The 23,850-nt window shown below is 32.2% G+C and overlaps 1 protein-coding gene across 1 annotated transcript; it reads left to right on the top strand.

Moving 5' to 3' along the window:
- Positions 1 to 2,888: 2,888 nt before the first annotated feature.
- On the top strand, positions 2,889 to 17,123 carry LOC110824848 (Long-chain fatty alcohol dehydrogenase family protein). Its single transcript, XM_088216176.1, has 3 exons — positions 2,889 to 3,217; positions 3,285 to 3,554; positions 15,222 to 17,123. Exons 1-3 carry the CDS (start codon positions 2,993 to 2,995, stop codon positions 16,983 to 16,985), a joined length of 2,259 nt encoding a protein of 752 aa, XP_088072302.1. The 5' UTR covers positions 2,889 to 2,992; the 3' UTR covers positions 16,986 to 17,123.
- The last annotated feature ends 6,727 nt before the right edge of the window (positions 17,124 to 23,850 follow it).

Raw genomic sequence — 23,850 nt, 5'->3', positions numbered from 1 at the left:
CGAGGTAAGTGGACAGTAAAGGTTTTTATGTTAATAAACGAGTTTGTTATAAATTATGCTCCATTGGTCATTTTTGTTTTCTACCCACCTTTACTTCCGTGGAGGTGAGATAGTGTGATGTCTTTACTAGGCTGATGTAGCTCATTCCTTATTTAACTATTTCAGATCAGGAAGACGTTGTTCCTGAGCCCGTTCCGCAAGAAGACGGCGAAGGGGATGCCTAAAGACTTCATAGTTATATTTATAGTTCTTATTTTGAGTATATCTTTTAGTTAGTTTGTTCCTTTATGTTTTGAGTACGTTTTGGTTATTGTGTAAGGTATGTTAATCAAAATTTTTATTACGCTTCTGTATTTGAGATTTTTAATACATACATTTCATTTAAATTTATGGGGCCGTTACAGTAACACCCAAATTTTTTATTTAATTATTATTGGAATTATTTTGATTTTATTTTATTTTAATACTTAATTTATTAGGTAATAATTACGTGATTTTAATTTAATTTAATTTAATTTAATAGAAATAAAAATAATAATAATGATAAAAGGGGTAAAATTATTTTTTGGATTTAATTGAAAATGATTTTAGGAAAAAATGGGTAAAAATTTAGATTCTGGGGGTATTTTTGAAAAGAAAATAAAAAACTGGAGGTCAAAACGTAATTTAAAAAAATTACGCCACGTCAGCAGCCACATCACAGTGAAAAATCGATTTTAGACTTCGAATCAAGTAAGGATCTCTCACCCTATTTCCTATAACGACTTTAAAGCTTAATAAATAATAAAATGGTAATTTATGAATTAATAGATATGTATAATTGATTAAGGTTGCTAATGGAGCCCGAATCTGATATATTTTCGGTCAGTTGCTGTTTTAGTTATCTTACAGTTTTAAAGGCATTGTGGTTTCTGATCTATTTATTTTATTGTTTTGAATGCATGAATCATTGTTTACTTCACTACTGCTTGATTTTTTGAATTCGATGATATGTTTGCATTGTTGGATACTCGTTACTGGTTTAAATATTCATGATTATGTGAGAAACAGAAAACTAAGAAAAGAATAGAAAATGTATGTGAATCGATAAATGGATAAGTCGACAGCCTCACTAGATATTCTGAGAGATGGTGCACGGACCGGGTCCATAGAAAACCCTACTGGGAACGTTGTCTCTCATACCGGACGGGGTATGGAGACTTCAAATGTTTTGGCGCTCTTATCGGACGGGGTACGAGAACGGCCCGCTTCACCCTCATGTCGGACGTGGTATTGAGGTTTATGGTTTTGGCGCCCATACCGGACGGAGTATAGGGACTGCCCTGAAGTTAAGTTATTAAGGTGAATGATTCACGTATAGCGGAGACCCCTATAGATCCCCATGGATACTGGTAGGTTGGTAAAAAAGAAAATTTATTGCCTGATGATTGAAATATTAAAAGTATGACATGTGTTATCTTACAGAGTGCGTATGATTTCATGATATTATAATGTTATTGTTTTCATAAGTTGTTTTCATGAATCTCACCGAGGTAAGTGGACAGTAAAAGATTTTATTATTGATAAATGAATTTGTTATAAATTACGCTCAATTGGTCGTTTTTATTTTTTACCAATCTTTACTTCTGTGACAGTGAGATAGTGTGACATCTTTACTGGGCTAGTGTAGCTCATTCCTTACTTAACCCTTTCAGATCATGAGGACTTGGTTCCCGAGTCCGTTTCGCAGGAAGACGACGAGTAGATGCCTAAAGATTTTATAATTTTCCTTATAGTATTCATTTCTAGTATTTACTTTAGTTAGCTTATTCTTTCATATGTTTAATACGTTTTGGTTATTGTGTAATGAATGTTAATCATAATATTTCATTTCGCTTCCGCACTTAAAATTTTATATATACGTTTCCCTTTAATTTCCGGGGCCGTTACAGTAAAGTTGTAATTGTTAACTATTTTGAAATGGACGGTAATGCCAATATGAAAAATGTATAATCATCTCTAGAGAAAATGTAATAATTGGAGATGCAACTTAAAATTAATGGTTTAAATTTAATTTAATTTAATTTTTTATTTTACAATAAGTGATGCTTAAATATGCGTTTCATATTACTTACATATTTCTAATAGAATAAAAAATAACATAATAAGTAATTTTGTAATAAAAACAGAAAAATAAAATTTTAATCACAAAATTGCTTTTTATGTAACAATTAGGTCCCAAAAGTTAAATTTACTACAATTTGATAATTAAACTTCCAAAATTATTTTAATATGTTATTTTTAAATGCAATTGTAAATTTTTTTTTTATTTTTATTATTTATAAAAATAAGAAATTCTTTTGTTTTGCTCATATTTGTTGTTTGTAGAGTTTTGAAGTGATTGGAACTAAATATTAATTATAGCTAGTAAAGTTAACACCAAAAATTAATTTGATTTGCTTAAGCTATATAGCTCACAATAACAAATATTTTATGTTTTTTTTTTTTTTTAACAAAAACAAGATTTATGACTGAATTATAGTATAGCTGACATACTTTAAATTTAATATAATTTCGTGTCATATTATTTTTTATATATTTTAATATAATTTTACATGGTCCAATAATTAAAGTAAATGTTGACATACATTAAATTGTAAAATTTATTGTAAATATAGTCTAACTTATTATCTTTTATATATAAAAATTTAAAAATAAACTAATTGTAATTGTGAGATCTGCCGGCTTATTTCTTCTCCTTAATTACCTTTAGGTACTGGTAATATAACATAAATCTCTTTGGACATCAAGCCCTACATGCATATTAAAAAAATGTCTTAATCATCATTTAATTTACTCATTACATATAATTATTCAACTCTTATTGAATTCTTTTTATGACGTCATTTCTTTCTCTTATTTCAAGAAAAACAAAGAGAGAGAATTTAATTTAAGAATATATAGTTATGAATAGGTTACTTTATTTAGAAGTAGAATGTTAAGGAGATGAAGAATGGAGAAGCGTGGGAAAACAGAAGAGCAAGCGATTGAGTTAGGTGGCAATGAAGGAGGAAGAAAAGAGAGTGATCAGAGACTGTCGAGTGGTGAAATGGAGTCTCTGGTCGCCATTTGTGATACTCTGTTGCCATCCATCAACCACGACAGCCTTGGAGATGTCGATCAAGCCACCACCACCTTTTATCATTCGTCGGCTTCCATGGCCGGAACGCCAGAACTTGTAAGTTAGTATATATTATAGACATATATTATTGAAAAGTTAGAGCTAAAAAGAAAAAATAATGTAGGTGGGAGAGATAATAAGTGAGAAATTGAAGCACCCGAAGAAGTGGCTAATGAGAGTTGCTCTATGGCTGCTTTCTACATGGATCGGGAGCTTCATATTATGCGGGAGGAGAAGCCTGTCAATGGAGTTTCCCTTCTTCCATAAATTCTCAGAATTGTGTTACAACCAGAGAGAGGAAATATTACTTTCATGGTCTTTCAGCTACTTCTATCTCCTTAGAACTCTCTTCAAATCCATCAAGCTTCTCACTCTACTCGTCTTCTTTACTCAGGTATCAATGCTTAGCATCCATTAACTCTTTTTATTTTTTATTTACATATATATATATATATACACACACACACACACACACAGTTTTTAATATTTATATATATGATACATTGAACGCAAGGTTATCATCATAATATCTGCCTAAACTAAAAAGTCTAAAAAGGTGATATTCTCTCATGTACTTGCCTGACAATTTTATTATCACCCTTTTAATTAATTATAAAAAAAATTAAACTATTAAATTAGTCCCGTGCTATATAACTTTAAATATTTAAATTAGTTATTGTATTTCTTTTTCACTTTTGGTCGTTATAAGTTTTTAAGTTTAGTGACCCCATTAATTTATATTAATACCGTTAGTTGAAGTGTCAGTGTAAATAATTTCAATTATTTTTAATTAAATAAATTTTTATATCAGATGTCAAATAATATTTTATTTGTAAAAAATATTAATTATTTTTAAATATAATAAAAATATAAAAATTAAAAATTAAAAACATAAAAAAGTAATAAATTCTTCCTCCAAGTGCGTGACGTCTCCGTCGTCTCCTTCCTCTCTTCCCTTCATCATTTGCAAGCTTCCGTGGAAGCTTAAAAAAATAAAAGAAAGGAAGCTTACGGGATCCGAAGAAATCGAAGAGCAACAAGAAGCAATGTTCTTGAAGCGACGCATCGCGTTCATTTTCCCATCTACAAACAGACCTTATATCCCCAAAAGAAAAAAACAAAATCCCACAAAAATTACAAGTGGAATTTGCATAACCAGAAGAGAGAGAAGCTCAGCTCTCTCTCTTTCTCTCTCTCTCCTTATCCTCCTCCTAAGTGTTCAACAAAGCGGAAACAGAACCCGCTACTCCAATTATAATTATGTTATAAAAATAAAATGAAAAAACAATTAAGCAAAATAAAATCAGTCTCAAACGAAGCTTGCAGATGATGAGGAGAAGAGAGGAAGGAGACGACGGATACGTTGCCAATTCGGAAGAAGAATTTATCCTGCCCACACGGCTAAGCTCTGGATCAAGCAAGCGTGAGAACAAAAATATGGACGAGAGCCCAGATCCTCCACTTGAACGACAAGAGCCATGTACTTGTCAATGTTGCCTGCTCTGACACATTCACGAATGCAGCCAGAAGAGGTGTCGAGCACCGCAAACTGGTGTGGATGCAGAAGTGGTCGAAGGCCAGCTTGATGTAGCCGCCGCGGTGGAGCAAGAAGATAAATTATTTTTTGAAATTTTTAATTTTTAAAATTTTTTTATTATATAAAAAATAATTAAAAAATAGAAAGTTTTTCAATTTTAGAAAGCCAGGTGTCACTTAAATGAAAATCTATACAATCAGAAACAGTCACATGCAAAACTTATTACTACTACTCACTTTCACTAACATTTTTAGTGTATAATATATTATCAAACACTTAATCAATTTTTTTTTAAAGTACATAAATTCAAAATGCCAAAAACTAACAAAAAATTAATTTAAATATTTAAAAATATTAGAAGAATTAACTTAATAATTTAGCAAGCAATTCTAATATTAAAAATAAAATTAATAGTGATCACTTAAATCTCTTACAAAACTTCCCTGCACATCATTGCAATACAATAATTGTTGAAATTTGTCTCTAATATCAAATTAAAAATACAAGTTTTCCAATTGAAACATGCAAATCTATCTAAACCAATTAAACCGTAGATTCATCATATAGTTTATTTGTCACACTATAAAGAAATTGATCTATAGTAAAGAAAAAAAATATTATTGTAGATTATGTTTTCATTAGTATACCCCCCCCCAACTGACTATATAATAACTGTTTGGGGCTGTATGAGCGAATAATCTTCTTTTCATGTGAAAATGTTTATATATGACATGAAAATTTTGACTAGATTTAGTTTTAAATAGCATAGAATAAATCATTATGATTCAATTAAGAGTTATCATTAAATTGCAGCAATTCATCTAGACAAGTTAAATATATTTGTATTGTAAAGAATAAGAGTCTAATAATAATGATAAAATTTACAAATAACTAACAATGTCGATATGCATGAGTTGCAATATCAATATATGAATCTTTAACCCTAGTTAGCAGTAATTATGTTTCTTTTCTTTTTCTATATTACACTCTTTGATATATATATATATGTCTTTTAATGAAAGCCTAGGTTCATTAGAAGCATTAGGATAGACATAACAACTAAAACTATGTAAATATGAATGTCCTTATAACATAGGCAATGTAATACCCTAAATTTAATTTTAATATAATTTAAGATTTTTTTATAAATATAATTTCTTAATTTTTTAATTTTTAATTTTAATTTAGAGTAAAAAAGGAAGTAAAATTGATGAAGGATGAAATTGAAAGAAATTTTGGAAAAAATGGGTAAAACTTTGGGTTCTGGGGGTATTTTTGAAAGAAGAATCGAAAACTATGAGTTAAAATGCAATTTAAAAAAAGTACCACGTAGGATGCCTGGTCAGCAGCGTCGACGAACTAGGATGCGCCACGTGGCAATGGGCGCTGATGCGGTGCCATGCGGGCGATCCGCGTACCCGCGATCGAATGGCTTAGATCCGTTCCCGCATGCACGGACGGCTTGGATGCACTCCCTCCCGAACGCAATCGAACAACTATATTCAAATGTAATCGGACGGTCCAGATTGGATCGCGATAAACGGTTCAGGTTGGATCGCAATGAATGGCCTAGATCAAAAGCGGACAGATATAAATAACTCTCATTCGCACCAAACCCTAACCCTAACTACTAGAACCCTTCGTTGGAGAAGAAGACCTGGCCGCTAAGAAGGAGCCACCGCCATCTGCCACTGCACCAAAACCCTTTCCGACCGCTAAAAAAGGTAAAAACTTATTTTTTTGCTCGAAATTTAATTTTAAGCTCACCCATGGCTAAATTAGAGCAAAAAAAATGGTCAATTGACCGAAAAATACCGGCGAAGCTCGGCGGCATTGTCGCGGGGAATTTTACAAAACACCTCCGATGAGGCCCTTCCCGATTCCCGTTATGTGTAATTTTTTCACCGTTGTGATCACCGTGTCATTCTCTACAGGTTGACTGGAGTAAAACACCCAACTGCAACGTGAGCCGGAGGAGCTGCCGCACCGAAGAGCCTCGCCGCTGGTGAGTTTCAGTTTTTTGTATTTTTTTGGCCAACCGATACCCTTTAACGTGTTTTTTCGTAAGGATTGATGCAAAATCGGGTGAAAACAGTTGACCCGAGGTGGATCGCCGCCGTCGCCGAAGCACGGCGCCCAAATTCTGAAATTGGCCAAGTGGCCTTGTGACTGATTTTGTGTTTGTTTGGGATATTTATAAGTACTATTAACGCATTTTAATTTCTGAAAAAAAAATTCAAGGAACCCAGGAATCCCTCGTAGGCGTAGTCAAATAATTTAGCTTTTCGGATATCAAATCGAGTAAGGATCCCTCATCCTATGACCTATCATAAAATTAAAGTTTAAATAAATAATGATGTAGTATTTGTGCGAATTTAATAAATGTGCGTAATTAATTACCAATTTCTAATGAAGCCAGAACCGAAAATTGTTCTCTGTTAATTTTTATTGCTTTATTTTATAGTTTAAAAGTATGATAATATCTGATTTATCAATTTTATAGTTTGAATGCATGTATTGCTGCCTTACGTAATCACCGTTTAGTTGGAAAATTGAGATATGATTTTATTTCCTTATGCATGTTTGTTTGTTTGTGTGTTTATGGTTAATTTGAAAAATGGAGACTAACGAAAAATGAGAAAGTTGTGTGGGAAGATGAATAGATGAAAACGGTAGCCTTACTGGATATCCTGAGAGATGGTGGACGGACTGGGTACATAAAAAACCCTACTGTGAATGTTGTCTCATACCGAACGGGGTATGGAGACATGATAATTTGGTGCTTATACCAGACGGAGTATGAGGACGACCCGCTTCACCCTCATACCGGATGGAGTATTGAGATTTAATAATTTAGCATTCATACTCGACGGGATATGAGAACATCCCGTAATTGAGATTGTTAAAGGAAAGGGTTCGCGTGTAACGGAGACATTCTTATGAACCCCCATTGATACTAGTAGGCTGGTGAAAAAGTGACATTTATTGTTTGATTTATTGACGATGTATATAGACTTGTGATATGTATGATATTAATTGTCTGCATAGATTATTTTTATGAATTCCACTACGGTAAGTGAATGGTAAATAACTTTATTTATGATAAACAAATTTATTTAAATTAAGTGCTCTATTATTGTGTTGATTTTATACCAACTTTTACTTCTGTGTCGGTAATATAGTGTGATATCCTTACTGGGCTAGTATAACTTATCCCTTATTTAACCATTTTAGATCAAGAAGATCAGGTTCTAGAGCCTGATCTGTAGGAAGATTGTGAGTAGATATTAGATTTCTTTATTTTCTGTTTCTTTTCTTATTCTTATGTTTCAAAAGAGTGAATTCCGTAATGCTGTTTGGTACTTTAAGTTATTTGGGTAAGGAATATAAACCCTAAACATTTATTGCACTTCCGCAATTTAATTATCTTTTATTTCCTTTGAAGATTTTCAGGGTCATTACAGGCAATGTTCGAATATGAGGTAGATTAGTTCTTATTTTTATCATATCTCTATAAGATAGTGATGTAGGAGGATTTGGAAGGATCGTCATACTCTCGGAACCTTACACCATATATGATTAGATAACTTAACCACCTAACTCGCCCTCCTGTCATGTTTCTAAAACCACCCAAGATGTAATGCAAAAGCAAGATAATCAAGAAATAAAATAAAGAAAAGAAAGACGCCATGACTTACCTGATAAGTCGATTCCAACTCCTCGACTCTTGCAAGACTTTAGAAAGCTTCCTAACTTTGAAGAACTTAAAGATATTCAAAAAGAATTAGCCAAAACTAATATTAAACAAAGGAAAAGCTTTAATTTTATTAATTCTGAAAGTTGTGATTACATCATAGGATCCATAGCCTTTATATAGACTTTTATTTTCTAATCCGAATAGAAATATGATTACATAATTCAAATAGAAATTCTAAACATTAATTCTACTAAAACACTTAAACAAAAATAATAAAATAATTAAGTCTTGTCTTAACTTAATTAAAATAATAAAAAATAATCTAATTAAGTAATAAAATAATCTAACAAAATCATAAAATAATTTTCTCTCATCATCCAAATCTCTATGGAGATTTGTCTTTCTTGAACTTCTAATTTGAGTAGAAATCTTGCTCAAATTTTGGCATTTTAATCACATGGATAATTTTAAAGAAGTCCCTTGCACTTGGAATAATTGTATACTTGGAAAACAAGAGAAGAAAGTCCAAAAGGACTCAAAATCAAGCTACCTGTGCGAGTAGCTTATTGGAGATATGTGGGTCGAGTGCTGGATTCGTGCGTGTGCATGGGTCACATCATTCTGGCACGTAGACAGTGTGGAATAGGTGCTGGAATTTCTTTCTCGCGCGTACGAGGCGTTGGTCATGCCTTTGTTGCTATGTGTGTGGTAGTTCCACACATGTGCTACCTACTGCGCGTGACTTCGACTTTCTCGCACGTGCAGCATGCTTCCAAGTGTACAGGCTTGGCTGGGTCGCGGGCTGCTCAATCGTGCATGTGGGCCTTCTCGTGCACACCTAATGGGCTTCAAAGCCTATGTCTTGACTTGGGTTTTTTCCTCTTGGTGCAGCCTCCTTATGTCGGACCTCTCATTGGCCGTAAGGCCTTGATGCCTTCTAGTTTTAGATCAAGACTTGGGCTTCTCTCGGATTAGGCCAACAATGGGCCTTTTTGGTGATTCTTCAAGCCCATGAATCTCTAGTTGAGCCTTAAGCCTTCCTGTTTAAACAAACTTGACCCATTCTTTAGAATAATCCCATTTAGGAAAGTAGTTAGGGATGTAGTTACATTCCAGTTTAGGAAACTTGGACTCAGTTTTTCATTTGAGTTGATCTTGTTTAAAAAACAAAAAGATTTTAGAACTATTTGTCTGTCAAGGACGAGACCTGTAAGACTATATCTTTGGAAATAATTTTTGGCCTCCTAGGATCACACAGATGGAATATTAAATTGAGATATAAAACTTTCACTTGAGAGTTGAGAAGATGGACCTGTCATTTGAAAAAGAAATAGTAAGTAAATATGCACTCTAATCATGAGTTATGACTAGGAAAAAGTCCTTTATTACCTTGTCCAAAAAATTAGAACTATAGAAATTTAATCCAGGTTAGAATGTAAAATATGATAATAGATGACGTATATGACACCATGATTATCATAGTAAATGATGGGAGGGTTTAAAAGCTCGATATGAAGATTAAACAGTAATTTTTGTAGCCATTCGCAATGGAGGCAACATATTGATGCTCTTCACAAATGAAAATACCTTGCAACTAAAATAATGGGTGGGTTCCTTGAGGTTGATAATAAATTTAACCCCTAGACCTAGTTGGCTCCTTAAGGTTGAATTCAATGGCTAAAGCTTGCATAAGCTGCTTCATTCGTAGCCATATTAATGACCACATCATCACATACACATGGAAATTTCATGATAGCAATACAACTAGTGTAGATAAATAATGATGACTCTAAATTAGATTAGAAAAATTTGTGACATCCCAAAATACCTGTGGGTAAAAAAGAGCCAACTACTTAAATAGCTATGAGTGCTAAAACAAAAATTTGACATTGAAGCGAAAATATAAAATCCCTTACAAATTAATTTAAGGTTAAATTATTACATTAAGGCCATAAGATGGCAATTATAAGCATAAATTACAAAGTGAAGTTCTACAAGATTTTACATTAGGGTGTAGAATAATTATTGCACTTGAATGATGTCATAGACAATTTATAATGGTCCATAAAAGGTCTAGTTGAGCTTCAAGGGTGAATCGAAAAATAACCCTCAACTTTCTCAACATCTGAAGGGCATAGATTAGGGGTGAGTTCTATGTAAACTCAATAAAGAAAACAGTATTAAAATCACACCAGTAAGGTTTAAAAGCGAACGACGTGAACAAATAATTTATGTACCTCTTACTTTAGAGAATCGTCGTAGAATGGACTCATTTAATCATTTCACAAAATCCTTGTTACTTCATATACAACCAAAGCAATAACATACTCGATAAATAAAAAAGTCCATCATACTGACCATCATAGGGAAACTAGTAACACAAGTATCACATTTTGCAAACAGAAAAACTATCATACAATCAGGATTAGAATTCTAAATCACTTCTAAGCTTATTAAGTCTTTTACTGACCTTCGTGCGAAACTGTTACAATATATATCCACTAAGGGTAAAAGGGTTCTTCAACTGTGAATCACCGACCCATTCTCGAGCTATTTTTATTTTATTTTATTTCTCCATCTAAACTATGACCATGGTTGTACTTCACCACTATAGTCATACATGTACCTAATGTGTATTCACTCTTATTAGAGAGACCGCTGATTATCATAGGGAGTGGTTCACTAACATTTTTTTAGAGGATAGAGAAACAAAAACCCCTTGGAGATAACAGTCGAATGAATTTGCTCATTCTTTTCAAATTGTCTATTTTATGCTTACAATAATCTCACACACTTTTTTCTTATACATGTTATATATCTCAATGCAACTATTTTTGAATCCATTGAGATTCTGTAGCTTGTCTGACCCAAAGGCTTCCTTTCATATGTCCAATTCGTAAGTCCATTTCCTGTATCCGACCCGAAGGCTTTTTTATCAAACTTGACCTTCAGATCATCCTCTTGAGGCAAGACTCACTAGAATACCTTTTCACCATTACCAAGGCAAAACAAAGGGCCAAACCCATATGCAAATTTCCAATCGTCATGTCTTCGTGCAGTATGCGAACTATGTCATGGATTAAACAGTACTAGACCTCAAGGGGACTCATGCACAAATCATCATGTTTAATAATGCCATATATATAAACTAGCAGCTATCCTAGCATGAATATATGTATCTAAATAATAATTCATTGTACGAGCATGAATAAATGTAAAGAACCCAAGCAAGCAGGAAAATCCATTTCAATAATCCTCTATTTTCAAAGGGTTAAATCCATGTGTTTTTCAAGCCATCATTCCAAACATTTTTATCATGACTAATTATCAAAACAAGTCACCAAACAAGCAATAGAACTTATTTAAACAAATATCCAATTTTATTCAAATTAATTAACTAGAAAGAGCACTTACGAATGTAGATAAAAATATAAAGAACTTCTTACCATAACCAAGTTGACTTGGTCTTTTTGGATGTGAAGGAAGAGCTTCTAGAAATTCCTCGAACAAGCTTGTGAAACTCCTATTCTTCCCTTTCTTTTTTGCTCATTTTATCTCTTTAAAAATCTGTTCTCTCTTTTTCTCTAATCTTGATAAATTGAAGAAGAAAATGGTGAGAAAAATGAAGAGGAGAAGAAAGCTTTATAAAGGGTAAGGAAGGTCGGATTTGCACCACTTGGCAGAGATCAGAGAACTGAGTAAAGGGGTAGAAATGGGGCCCATTTGGTATGGCCAAGTAAGGCCAAACATGGTCGATGGGACAAGGCAATCGTCTTGTCGGTTGCTTGCTGTCAGTGTACAATAGTGCATTATGTGTGTGCAGGCTCGTCCGCGCGGGCTGATTACGGGCCAGACTGCAGGCTCTCAGGTTGCGGCTTACGGGTTCTGCTTCTCGTGTTGTTGATTTTTTGCCCATTTTCTAGAAATTTTAATGACCAAAGACTCGAACTATTAGAGTTCGAAGCTCATTTATTGCAAAGGATTTAAGATGTTAAAAAATTCATAGCAAAAAATCTTTATTAGGCAACATACCGCACCTCAGATCTTGATTAAGATTGTAGATGGCCTTACAATGTTTATGTATAAAAGTTGCATTGGAATTGCCAATAAAGTTGAGAGATTGCCTCATCAACATATGTCATTTAGCTTGCTCTAGAGAAACACATTGCTCTCGTCCATCTAATAAATACATGATATGTGTTATTTAATAAAAAAAAATATAATGCACTTAGTAGCTAGCTTGCGAAGTAGGTTAAAAGTGTCAAAATAATTAATACCTAAATGTCAATGAAGGTCTTTTGCCACAAAATGAGCTTTATGATGAGCACTAGTCCCTTATGAACTCACTTTGATATAAGAAACCTATTTATCATAAGCCACATTGTGAGTGATAAAATAGGGCATTAACTCTTAAAAATAACATTCTTAGTTAAAGCATTGACTTCAAAAGCCATATCTAATATGATGGGCCACTTTATATTCACTAGAAGTAGTATATCTTCAATAATGACTTCATTATATCATTTTAAAATGTTAGTACTTCCAAGGCATTTGATTTAAAATCCATTAGCTAGTATTTATTAAACTTGTTGGCTTCGAATCATTACCTAATATTAAAATATTTTCAGAGAAGCAAGGGGATTTAAGATTTCTTGAGTAATTCTAGGAAATATAGAGAATGTCACTTGATTCATATTCCACCATTTTAGAAGATCAAATTATTTTAAAAAATTTTTATGAATAAATCTTGTTTCATTTTTTTTTCATAATACTTATACAATTACTATTGTTTTAACCACTATAGACAAACTTAGAAGAAGATGATGCATGAATATTTTCTTTAATAAAATTTAAAAATATTATCTCCCTACCACTTTATGACATTGAAATGACAAAAGACATGAGAGTTCTTGCAAAAAAATATGAAATTGACGCGTAGGTTGCATACAATTCAAATATAATATGTTTAAAGTTTAGAGATTTCCTACTTAATGTTAACTTTAATATTATTAAACTCATTGTAAAAACTCGACAATGATTTCATCCATTCACTTTGACTCAGGGTCAATGTGTAATGCTAAACAATGTATAAAAATATTTCTTTTTAATATTAAGCAAATTTCTTTTCCATTTTTGTAGAAAAATGAGAAAATGTTTGATGATCTCTATATTCTTTAAAAAAATACATAAAATTTTCACACAATTAGTTAGATAATAATGAGAAAAAATAATAAAAACCAAAAAATATAAATAAAAAAATTGTAGAATGAAAATTAATTTGGCATATCCCTATCAAAGGCAATGAGATGTTAAAAGGTAGTTATATTTGAATTTCTAGTACAATTTGTTAAAATATCTTGATATTCTAGATAGACTCAAAATAAGATAGTTCGAATTTCACTTACGTTTGATATTCGTAACAGATTTTTGACGTAGTTTTTCAGACAAAATTCTATTTGTTTTATGAACACTTCATTTTGTATGATTAACTCTGTTTTAATTTTTTAATATTTGGTTTGACTAGAAAAAATGTATCTTAAACACAGAAATTAAAATGTGTCAAAAACAAGCAAATGAAATAATTTACCATTTGTTTAAAATTGAAATGATAATGATATTATTAGTTGCATTTATGTAAAAGTACTGTTAAACTTCCTATTAGTTTCTAAAATTAAACTTGCAACAACACTCCTGGTATAAGGAGTGTTAACTTCTCTAATAGAAATTATTTTTTGTCCAATGAAATATTATCAACTTAATGTTCTCTTCTGACAAGCTAAAGAAATAAGCCTCAACCTCATATTATTATTATCAAGTGTCGCAATCTAAATCAATTACTCATTCATTTTTGAAATAAATGAATTATTTTGTGAAGTGTCATGAGAAAAATGATTAAAGTTTAGTTAAAAATCTATTGGGATAATTTTTTAAAAGTTTGATGCTCAGTTTCATTCAAAGTATCTTGTGTATTTTCTCTAGATTGATCTTTGGAATATATAAATAAAGTCATCCCTTTTGTAGGATTACAATTGAGACCTAAAGGACTTCCTTGTAGTGCTTCAAATGGTAAGCCTACTTGAATTACAATTATATCACTTTAGGCAAAATTTTAAAGACATTTTGTTGACTAATTTAATCGAAAAATGAGGAGAAGTATAAGGAGATAGAGCTAATGAACTAAAGACTGAAAGTAAAAGAATACGACAACTCACACAGTGTAAAAAGAGAGAAGATGATACAAACTGAAAGTAAAAGTGTTTGATCACTTTTTCTATGTGCTTAAATTACATTTTTCCTGTAAATTGCCTGTAAAAGAAGTCACAACATGTTTGTCAACATACACAAAGTACTCAGGTAACTTTTAGCTCAAAATAAGGAAGTTCCTGAGACTAATTTTATTTTTTATTTTTGAAGTCTTTTGGTAGGTAGCTCAACCAATTTATTCATAATATTTTCTGACCAATATTCTTATTCCCAAATATTCATTAGATACTTTTTTCTAATTCAAAAAAACCAGCTACTAATTTAAGCAAAATTTTAGGTTAATTCCCTTAATCTTACCAAATACTTCGAAAGTTTTCAGTCTTAAATTTTCTTTAAAAAAAATAATTAAAATAATTCAACCATTTTAAAACTTCAAGCACTTTAGAATTTGAAGTCCGATAGGACTAAAGGAGATTAATTCTCTAGTTAATTTTTATTAACAAATTAGAAAGTAGTTTATAAGTTTATAATTTTATAAATAATAAATTCAATTGTAAGAGTTACTTAAAGTTTAATTCAAAATTTACCCATAACTTATCCAGTAACGAAACTCTACTTACCAGGTGAACGACAATAACGAGAATTTGTCATGGCAAGCAATAGGCTATGCTGGACCTGATCCAGATCATTCATCAACACAGAATGACGATACAGACAAAGCATTTGGACCCCTCTATGAGGGCATTATTGATCTCGCACGCCCACCAGACATAGTTGCTGATGATTTGAGACGATTTGGTTTCACCGTCCGTGTTCATGGACAGAAATTCAAGCTCCCAGAGTTAGCTGTAGACCCTTCCATGATTATCGGATGTGATGCAGTTGTCGTCGGTTCCGGCTCTGGTGGTGGTGTAGTCGCCGGAGTTCTTGCAAATGCAGGTTACAAAGTCCTTGTATTGGAGAAAGGAAAGTATTGTGCAAGAAGAAATCTTTCTCTTCTTGAAGGACCTGCCATGCAAGAAATGTATCTGTCTGGAGGTCTGTTAGCAAGTGATGATCTTGGCATGGTGGTGCTTGCAGGATCTACTGTTGGTGGAGGCTCTACTATCAACTGGTCAGCTTCTGTAAAAACTCCAGCTCATGTAATCAAAGAATGGTGTGACGAGTATGAACTGGAGCTTTTTGACAGTGACTTATACAGAGAAGCTACTAATGTAGTATGTGAAAAGATGGGTGTTCAATCCGAAATCCAAGAAGAAGGATTCAACAATGAAATTCTGAGAAAAGGGTGTGAAGAATTAGGGTACGATGTGGAGAATATCCCTCGGAATTCCCCACCTGATCATTACTGTGGATGGTGTTGTTTTGGCTGCAAAGATGGAAGAAAGCTTGGTGTATCAGAAACATGGCTTGTGGATGTTATGAATTCAGGCCATGGTGCAATCCTTCCCGGTTGTGAAGCCATACAAGTTCTACAAGCAAGGGAAAAAGGAAAAAAAAAAGGAATAGCAGTTGGTGTTGCTTTTGAATTCCAACAGAAAGGTGAAAAACAAATCTGGATTGCAGAAGCTAAGGTGATTGTTATAGCCAGTGGAGCTCTTTGTACTCCCCATTTACTAAAGAAGAGTGGTCTAAAAAACCCTAATATTGGTAACAATCTACATCTTCATCCAGTAACAATGGCATGGGGACACTTCCCCCATTATCACTATAAGAAAGCCTATGAAGGAGGGATCATGACCGCCATGTCTAAAGTTGTTGCAGGCTCTGAGAAATCTAAGTATGGAGCGTTGATACAAACACCAGCTCTTCACCCTGGAATGTTTGCAGGACTAATGCCGTGGATCTCAGGCACTGATATAAAAGGCAGAATGTGTAAATTTTCCAAGACTGCCCACATATTTGCATTGGCTAGAGATAAGGGATCAGGAACTGTGAAATCCCCCAATTCAATTAGTTACAAAATGGAAGAAGAAGATGAGATGAACCTAAAGAAAGGAGTGGAGAAGGTATTGAGAATTCTGGCAGCTGCTGGGGCTGAAGAGATTGGCACTCATCATTGCAAAGGAAAGACATTAAAGGTAAAGCAAGCAAGCTTGGATGAGTTTGAAAAGTTTGTGAAAGATGAAAGTTCAAGGGCATTGAGTGACTTGTCCACACCTATATGTTCAGCTCATCAGATGGGCAGCTGTCGATTAGGCGTCGACCCGAGGACATCGGCAGTGAAACCCAGTGGAGAGACGTGGGAAGTCGAAGGGTTGTTTGTTGCAGACGCTAGTGTTCTCCCTACTGCTTTGGGTGTCAACCCCATGGTCACTGTGCAGGCAATAGCCTATTGCATTACCCAATCTGTGCTTGACGTTCTCAGGAGAAAAAAACGTGAATAAGGACTTAAGTTTAGTGAGATATTTACTTTTACTTTTTTATTTATATGTATAAATAAAATTTATAGATTTTATATCTGTAGTTTCTTTCATGCACAAGTAACTTCGAAGAAATTGAAACTGTAAATTATATTTTAACAAGTTATATTTCATGAACAAGTAAATGATATGTATACTTCTATTAATAACTAAATCACTGAGTAAGATAAATATGATGACTAATTATTGTATGTATATAAATGTTAATAAAATAATACACAGAAATAGACTGATGAGATAAATACAATATGTATATTTTTGTGAATATATATATTAATAAAATAATAATCACAATAATAATAATAATAATAATATAGATAAAGAATAGTACTAATTTAAACTAACTTCGGAAAATTTAAATTTTTTAGACAAATAATTCAAAATTTGAAATAGTTAGAAAAATAAAATAAAATGCATGAGTCAAATTGAAAAAATTTAAAAGTTTGGGATAAAAAAAATATAATTTAAAAAGGTTTAAATTAGAGAAAAACTTAGAAATTCAAGGAAATTTTGAAATTTAGAAAGTTGTGACACCTTAGCAAGTGAGGTGTCCATGATAAAACTAACCAAATGCACCTATGTGTCGAGCCATGTGGGCACACAAGGAGAGTGGGAACATATGGCTCGAATCGAGCCACACAGGAACTAGAGAGGGCGATTTGACAAATGAGAATATGAGCCAAAAAGAACGACCCTGTTCCGATCACAAAAGCGCAAGAAGGGACGATTCAATGGTCCATATGTCACCTAGATTGAGGGGAAATGAACGACATTTATTCCATCATATAAGAAAGATTAGACGATGGGGATTCAATCTTGCCAAAATACCAAAATACCCTTAATGAAACACTAAATCAAATGATCAAAAATCTATCCCTAGATCTAATAGCCCTAATTCAACCATAACTTGTATAAAAGTTTCTTTTTGTCAAAATCCTAACCCTAGAGAAAGAAAGAGCTCAGCGAAGGAGAAAAAAAAAAGAGAAAGGGAATCGAGAGATGATTGGTCATGGAGAGAAAAAGGTTGGAGTATGAGAGAGAGTGACATGGGGTAGAGATCGATTACTCCACGAATCAAAAATACCTCAATCATAAATCCACTATATTAAACAATTCAAACTTAATTACCTTAATTCAACCTCCCTACTAGAATCATAATCAATGTATTGAAAGTTTATTCAAATAACTCATACATAAAAAGAAAAGAATAAGGAAAGACATCACGAATTACCCGATATTTTTATTTTAAGTCGATCTCGATTCTTTGGTTCAACAAAGTAGTTTAAAGCTCCTAGCTTGAAGACACCTGAAGACATGAAAAATTAGCTGAGCTCATTTAAAGCAAAATGTTTGATTTTATTGATTTCTGAAGTTGTGATTTACAACCTATGGTGAGGCTTTTTTATAGTCTTTCACCTAAACACTTCTAATTGAATACAAATACTTGAAAAATAATAAATAATACTCTATCAAATCCTTAATCCAAAAATACTAATTAGATAATCTTAAGGGATATATTTATAATAAAATATTAATAAATAAAATACTAAAATATTGTAGCCATTATTGCATGTGATTTTTGGATAAACTCACATGGAAAATATGGGAAAATATCAACTTTCTTGGCCAAGGCTGCTTCACATTCACACCACACATGCCCATGTGGGAGGAATCCCGCATGCATGCTTAGTTGCAAGCATGCGTGCGAGCTTGCTCGTGCGTGCATGCGGCTTTGCCCTTATTTGTGTGACTTCTTCTCTTGCACTGCTGTGTATGTGTTCCTTCTCTGCGAGCACACAATGCCTCTGTGCATGCACGATTTCCTCTCACTTGCTATACGCATGTGACCTGTCTTATGCACTCGCTTGTGGTGCTCGTGTGTGCTGTTTTTTCTCGTGTAGCCTGCACATGCATGGCAAGCTGCTGGCTTGTGCGGCTTGCCTTTGCGGGAGTGTCGCACACGAGTTTGCATCTGCATGCTATACAACATGTTGTGCACGCTGCATGCCCTTCTTCCCTTGCGACTGTAAACTTACGGGTAACTATCCTGCTAGAATCCAGATTTTTGCAAGATTCCTTGATATGAGATTCCATATTTGGAACTAAACTTGAGCCTCTTGGGATCACATCAAAGAGTGAAGAGAAATCTGAGAATCTAAAGGCGAAAGGCAAAAGAAGGGTCTGACTAAGAACCCTTCGGTGGCCCAAACACTACCATGAACGAATGGTGCCTCATTTCAATGTACGAATTTTCCCTATTTAAAGGTTTATCACCCTTTTAGTTTTGACAAGGAAAACCCTAATTAGTTGTGTGTGTGTGTGCAGGTCACAATGAAGAGAGTCCATCATTATTATAGGTCTAACCTGTAGAACCCGAGATCTGAGGGTAAGAACAACGTAGTGTTCTAATCCCAGATTCTCTTGTTTTATCTTTTTTTTAATGTTTTAACCCATTCTTTATTTTTATTGTTTTATCACTTGTTGAAATTTAGGCTTTGGTCCTTTGAATCCTCGTTGGAAATGGGCGAAGAAGCCCTCTAGTCGCACGATATAGTTTGAAAAAACCACCTTACTTTTAGGGTGTATACTTATTTCCAATTCGTATTAAGTGAACAGGTCATGGTTTCCAGTCTTTATGATTTATCCTCAATCTGTTTAAACTGAATGGGGTTAAATTAATTTTTAGGGTTTTCTTATTTTTAATTAGTTTTGAAGAGAGTGAGATTAAAACTTTAGGGTTTTATTGGAAGCCAGTCTACTTTGGGATGCATACCTTGATTTGATTTTGTAGGGTTTTCACCATGTGTTATTTGTTTTTTTCTTAAACTTAGGGTTAAGTTTGGTTCCCATCTTAAAAATTTTAAAACTTAATATTTATGCTTTAAAATGGTTTAGGGTTGGATGTGAGTGTTAAAGTGTGTGTGTAGTTTAAATCATTTGGGTAAAAAGTGGAAAATGAAAATCTATTTTTCCTTAATATATATATATGTAAAATAGAATACATAAATATATACATTAAGGGAGAGGGAAGCAAGGGGACTGAAGCCCATCACGGTTATACAAATTTGTAAAGTGGACAATTGGGTGAATTTTTATTGAGTTTGATTTATTAGATTTCCAATGTAAAATGGCTTGTCTTCAGGCCACATTGTTAGTTTTCAAGTATTTGTTTCTAGACTTCTGTAATCTATTTATTTTCTTAGTTTTGTTTTGTTAATTCACAAAAATGTCATCCTTGATTTTTTTCTTAAATAGCAAATAGAATATATATAGTTATAATTTACTATGAGAAATTGCTTCGTTAGACGAACATATATCACTAGTTATCCTTGTCAATTTAAGTTTGTTTTGCAAAAAAAATTGTGATGTATCTTTTATGGGTGTCGAATCCATTAAAAATAAATTCATATTCTAACAATAAATTAAATTATAGAACAGTGAAAAAGGTTGAATCCACAGGGAATTGAAATCTAATATTCTTCTACGGTCAATAATAAAACAAAAATTAAAAGAGGGGGGTTTTTTGTTTTGAGTAAAAATTAAATAATTAATTAATTAAAATGAATCAACAGAATTTAAATCAACAAATAGAATAAAATAAAAATCAATTAAACTAAAATTAGTATAAAATAATTCAGCAGATTAAATGAAGTAAGAATCAATTATGAATAAATTCTAGTCAAAGACGAAGTAAGAATTAATTATGAATAAATTTTAGTCAAAGAAACAATATCAATTTTAATACATCAGATCGATCATTGATGCAAAGATAACTCTTACCAATTTTTAGTAAATTGATTCTAGTTATTGGAGATGCTCCTAATAACTAATCTTTCCTTAATTTTAAATCAATCAAGAGACTGTTTGTTGATTAACTCTCACTAATGAACAACCATGGAAACATTCGTAGAGTTTAATTCACTAACAGTATTAAGTACTAGAACGATCTAATTCTAACCAACAAACTCAACCAGGTTCATTCAGATTAAATTATATATTTTCTTAGTGTGAACAGTAATTTACCACTAGTTATCAGAATAACATAGACAATTACAGATTCATGAATTCTAACTCGCGATATACTATTATAATAGGTGCACAACATGCCCTATTATAACAAATAATAAATAATAATTTTTGTATGCACAGAAAAAATTATAAATATTGAAAACAAAAAAAAAACAAAGATAAAGCACTTCGATCACATAGCTCTGAAATTGAAACTGCAATTAAATCTTCAACTGAAAATTAGAGTTTGTAGCTGCTCATATTGAGTTTAGAACACCAGCAATTGTTTAAAGCTAGCTGAAGAAATTTATTAAAAAATTGAGAAAATAAAAATCTACCTGTGCTGCTCCTCGCTTCTCGTTCTCTCCTCTTCCCTCTTCTCTCTAAGCCAGCCCTATTTAAAGGGTGAAGTCATGTGAAGATAAGATTTTTATCTCTTGATTTCGGCCTTCTCTTTCTCTTTTTAAAAATTGTCTTTTTGACTTTGTATCCTATTTTCAGATAAAGATAGGGTTTTCGAGTTTAAAATAGCCCCACAAAAAAATTAATATATGTTACCGCCGCTGGGGTGCAAGCCTTACCCAAGGCTTAATCATGTACGAATGAACTTCTTTGTGCGAAAATCAACTCACCTAGGGCTTTTTCGGAATTGGCTCCTATATTTATACTTGCATTAGAATTCAACAAAATTCTTTCTGTTATGTAGTAATTGATCTAATTATGCCATCAAGCTAAGGAAAAAAATTGACAGATGCACACTATTAAATCCGCCCCACATTTATCTTGTACTTGCCCCCGAGCACCGCACATTACAAATCACCAACTCTCAACTTTTTACTTTTAGCCCATCTATTCCTCACAATTCCATCACCACTCAATCTATTACATCTTGATTTTCAAATTGAAAAAACAACCATCAACTAGTGGTTCATATGATAGAGTTTCATGTAATCACACAAATAAATAATCACTTTGACTAATATCCAAATATAACACGAGAGAGTCTTGCAAATTTTAACACATAATTATTTTCATTGAGAAGAACAATCAATATGTAGCAGAACAACTACCAAATATGTCCAGATATAAAGATTTCATGAATTTAGTTCATGCTAAAAATAAAAAATTTGTTTATAACTAACTTGAGCACTTTTATTGCTTGCTTGAAATGTCACTAACTTTTTGACGCGAGAACAAACATTTTGTGATAAATGCACTTGATTACTCAACTAGTCATAATTTCAACTGGCTACTAACATTGCTCATAGTTATTTAACTAGTAGAGTAGACTATTATTTGTGCTATCTTTTTCTTTTTCTCTTTTTTATTTTTATTTTTAACAATCCTAGACATAAATCATAAAATTCTAGACACATAAATCATGACAAATTGTAGTAGAGTTCTTCCTAAGCATTGACATTCACTCAATAATAAAAAAAAAAATCAATTTTTAATGAGCAATCCCCAAACAAGTCATTTTTAACATAATAAAAAATAACTATTCATATGTGAAAAGATGAAAAACAAGTTACAATCATAGAAGATGGTTGTAATTGCAATTTGATTTTCGAAATATCACATTTGAGTTGTTTTAAAAATAATTAAGATAGTTGTGAAAGTTAGAGCTAAAAGTTGTTGAAAATGTATTTATGGTGTGAGAAAGATTAAGCAAAGTCAAAATGAACAGTGATAAGTATTATAGAGAAAAGAGAATGCAATAAAAATAACTACCCAAAATACAAAATACCCTTCAAATTTTGATGAGTGCCAATCCACCAAAAACAAATTCATATTCCAACAATAAATTAAATTATAGTAGTAGTGGATATGGTCGAATCCACAGAGAATTAAAATCTAATATTCTTTTATAGCCAGCAATAAAATAAAAATAAAAAGAGGAAAGTTTTTGTTTTAATTTAAAATTAAATAAATAATTAATTATAATAAATCAATATAATTTAAATTAGTAGATAAAATAAAATAAAAATCAATTAAACTGAAATTAGCATAAAATAATTCAACAAATTAAATAAAGTAAGAATCAATTATGAATAAATGTCAGTCAAAGAAATAATATCAGTTTTAATTCGTAGGATCGATCATTGATGGAAAGATAACTCTTATCAATTTTTAATAAATTAATTCTAGTTATTGGAGACACTCTTAATAACCAATCTTTTTTTAATTTTAAATTAACTAAGAGACACTCGTTGATTAACCCCTTACTAATGAACAATCCTGGAGACACTTCTAGAGATTAATTCATTAACAACATCAAGAAGTAGAAAGACCTTATTCTAACCAACAAACTCAACTGCGCAGTTCATTCAGATTATAAATATATTTTCTTAATGTGAACACTAATTTACTACTACTTATTATAATAACTGAATAATTACAGATTCAGGAATCCTAACTAGTGATATACTATTATGCTAGATGCATAACTCGCATTGTTGTAACAGATAACAATAGTAATTTTCATATGCATAGAAAAATATATAAATATTGAAAACAAGAAAGAACAAAAATAAAGTAATTCGATCTCACAATCCTAAAATTAAATCTTCAATTGTAAATTGGAGTTTCTAGCCACTCATATTAAGTTTAGAACACTAACAATTGTTTAAAGCCGACAAAGAAAATTTATAGAGAAAATTGAGAAAATAAAAATCTTCCTACATTACTCCTCACTCCTTGTTCTCTCCTCCTCCCTCTTTTCTCTAATCCACCTATTTAAAGAGTGGAGCTATGTGAAGATAGGGTTTTTATCCTTTAATTTCAGCCTTCTCTTTCTATTTTTAAAAATGTTGCTTTGACT

This window comes from Carica papaya, chromosome 3 (genome assembly GCF_054855325.1).
Source record: "Carica papaya isolate Zhongbai chromosome 3, ASM5485532v1, whole genome shotgun sequence".
In the NCBI taxonomy this organism is placed as follows: Eukaryota; Viridiplantae; Streptophyta; class Magnoliopsida; order Brassicales; family Caricaceae; genus Carica; species Carica papaya.
This window is presented reverse-complemented; position numbering and strand designations above follow the sequence as displayed.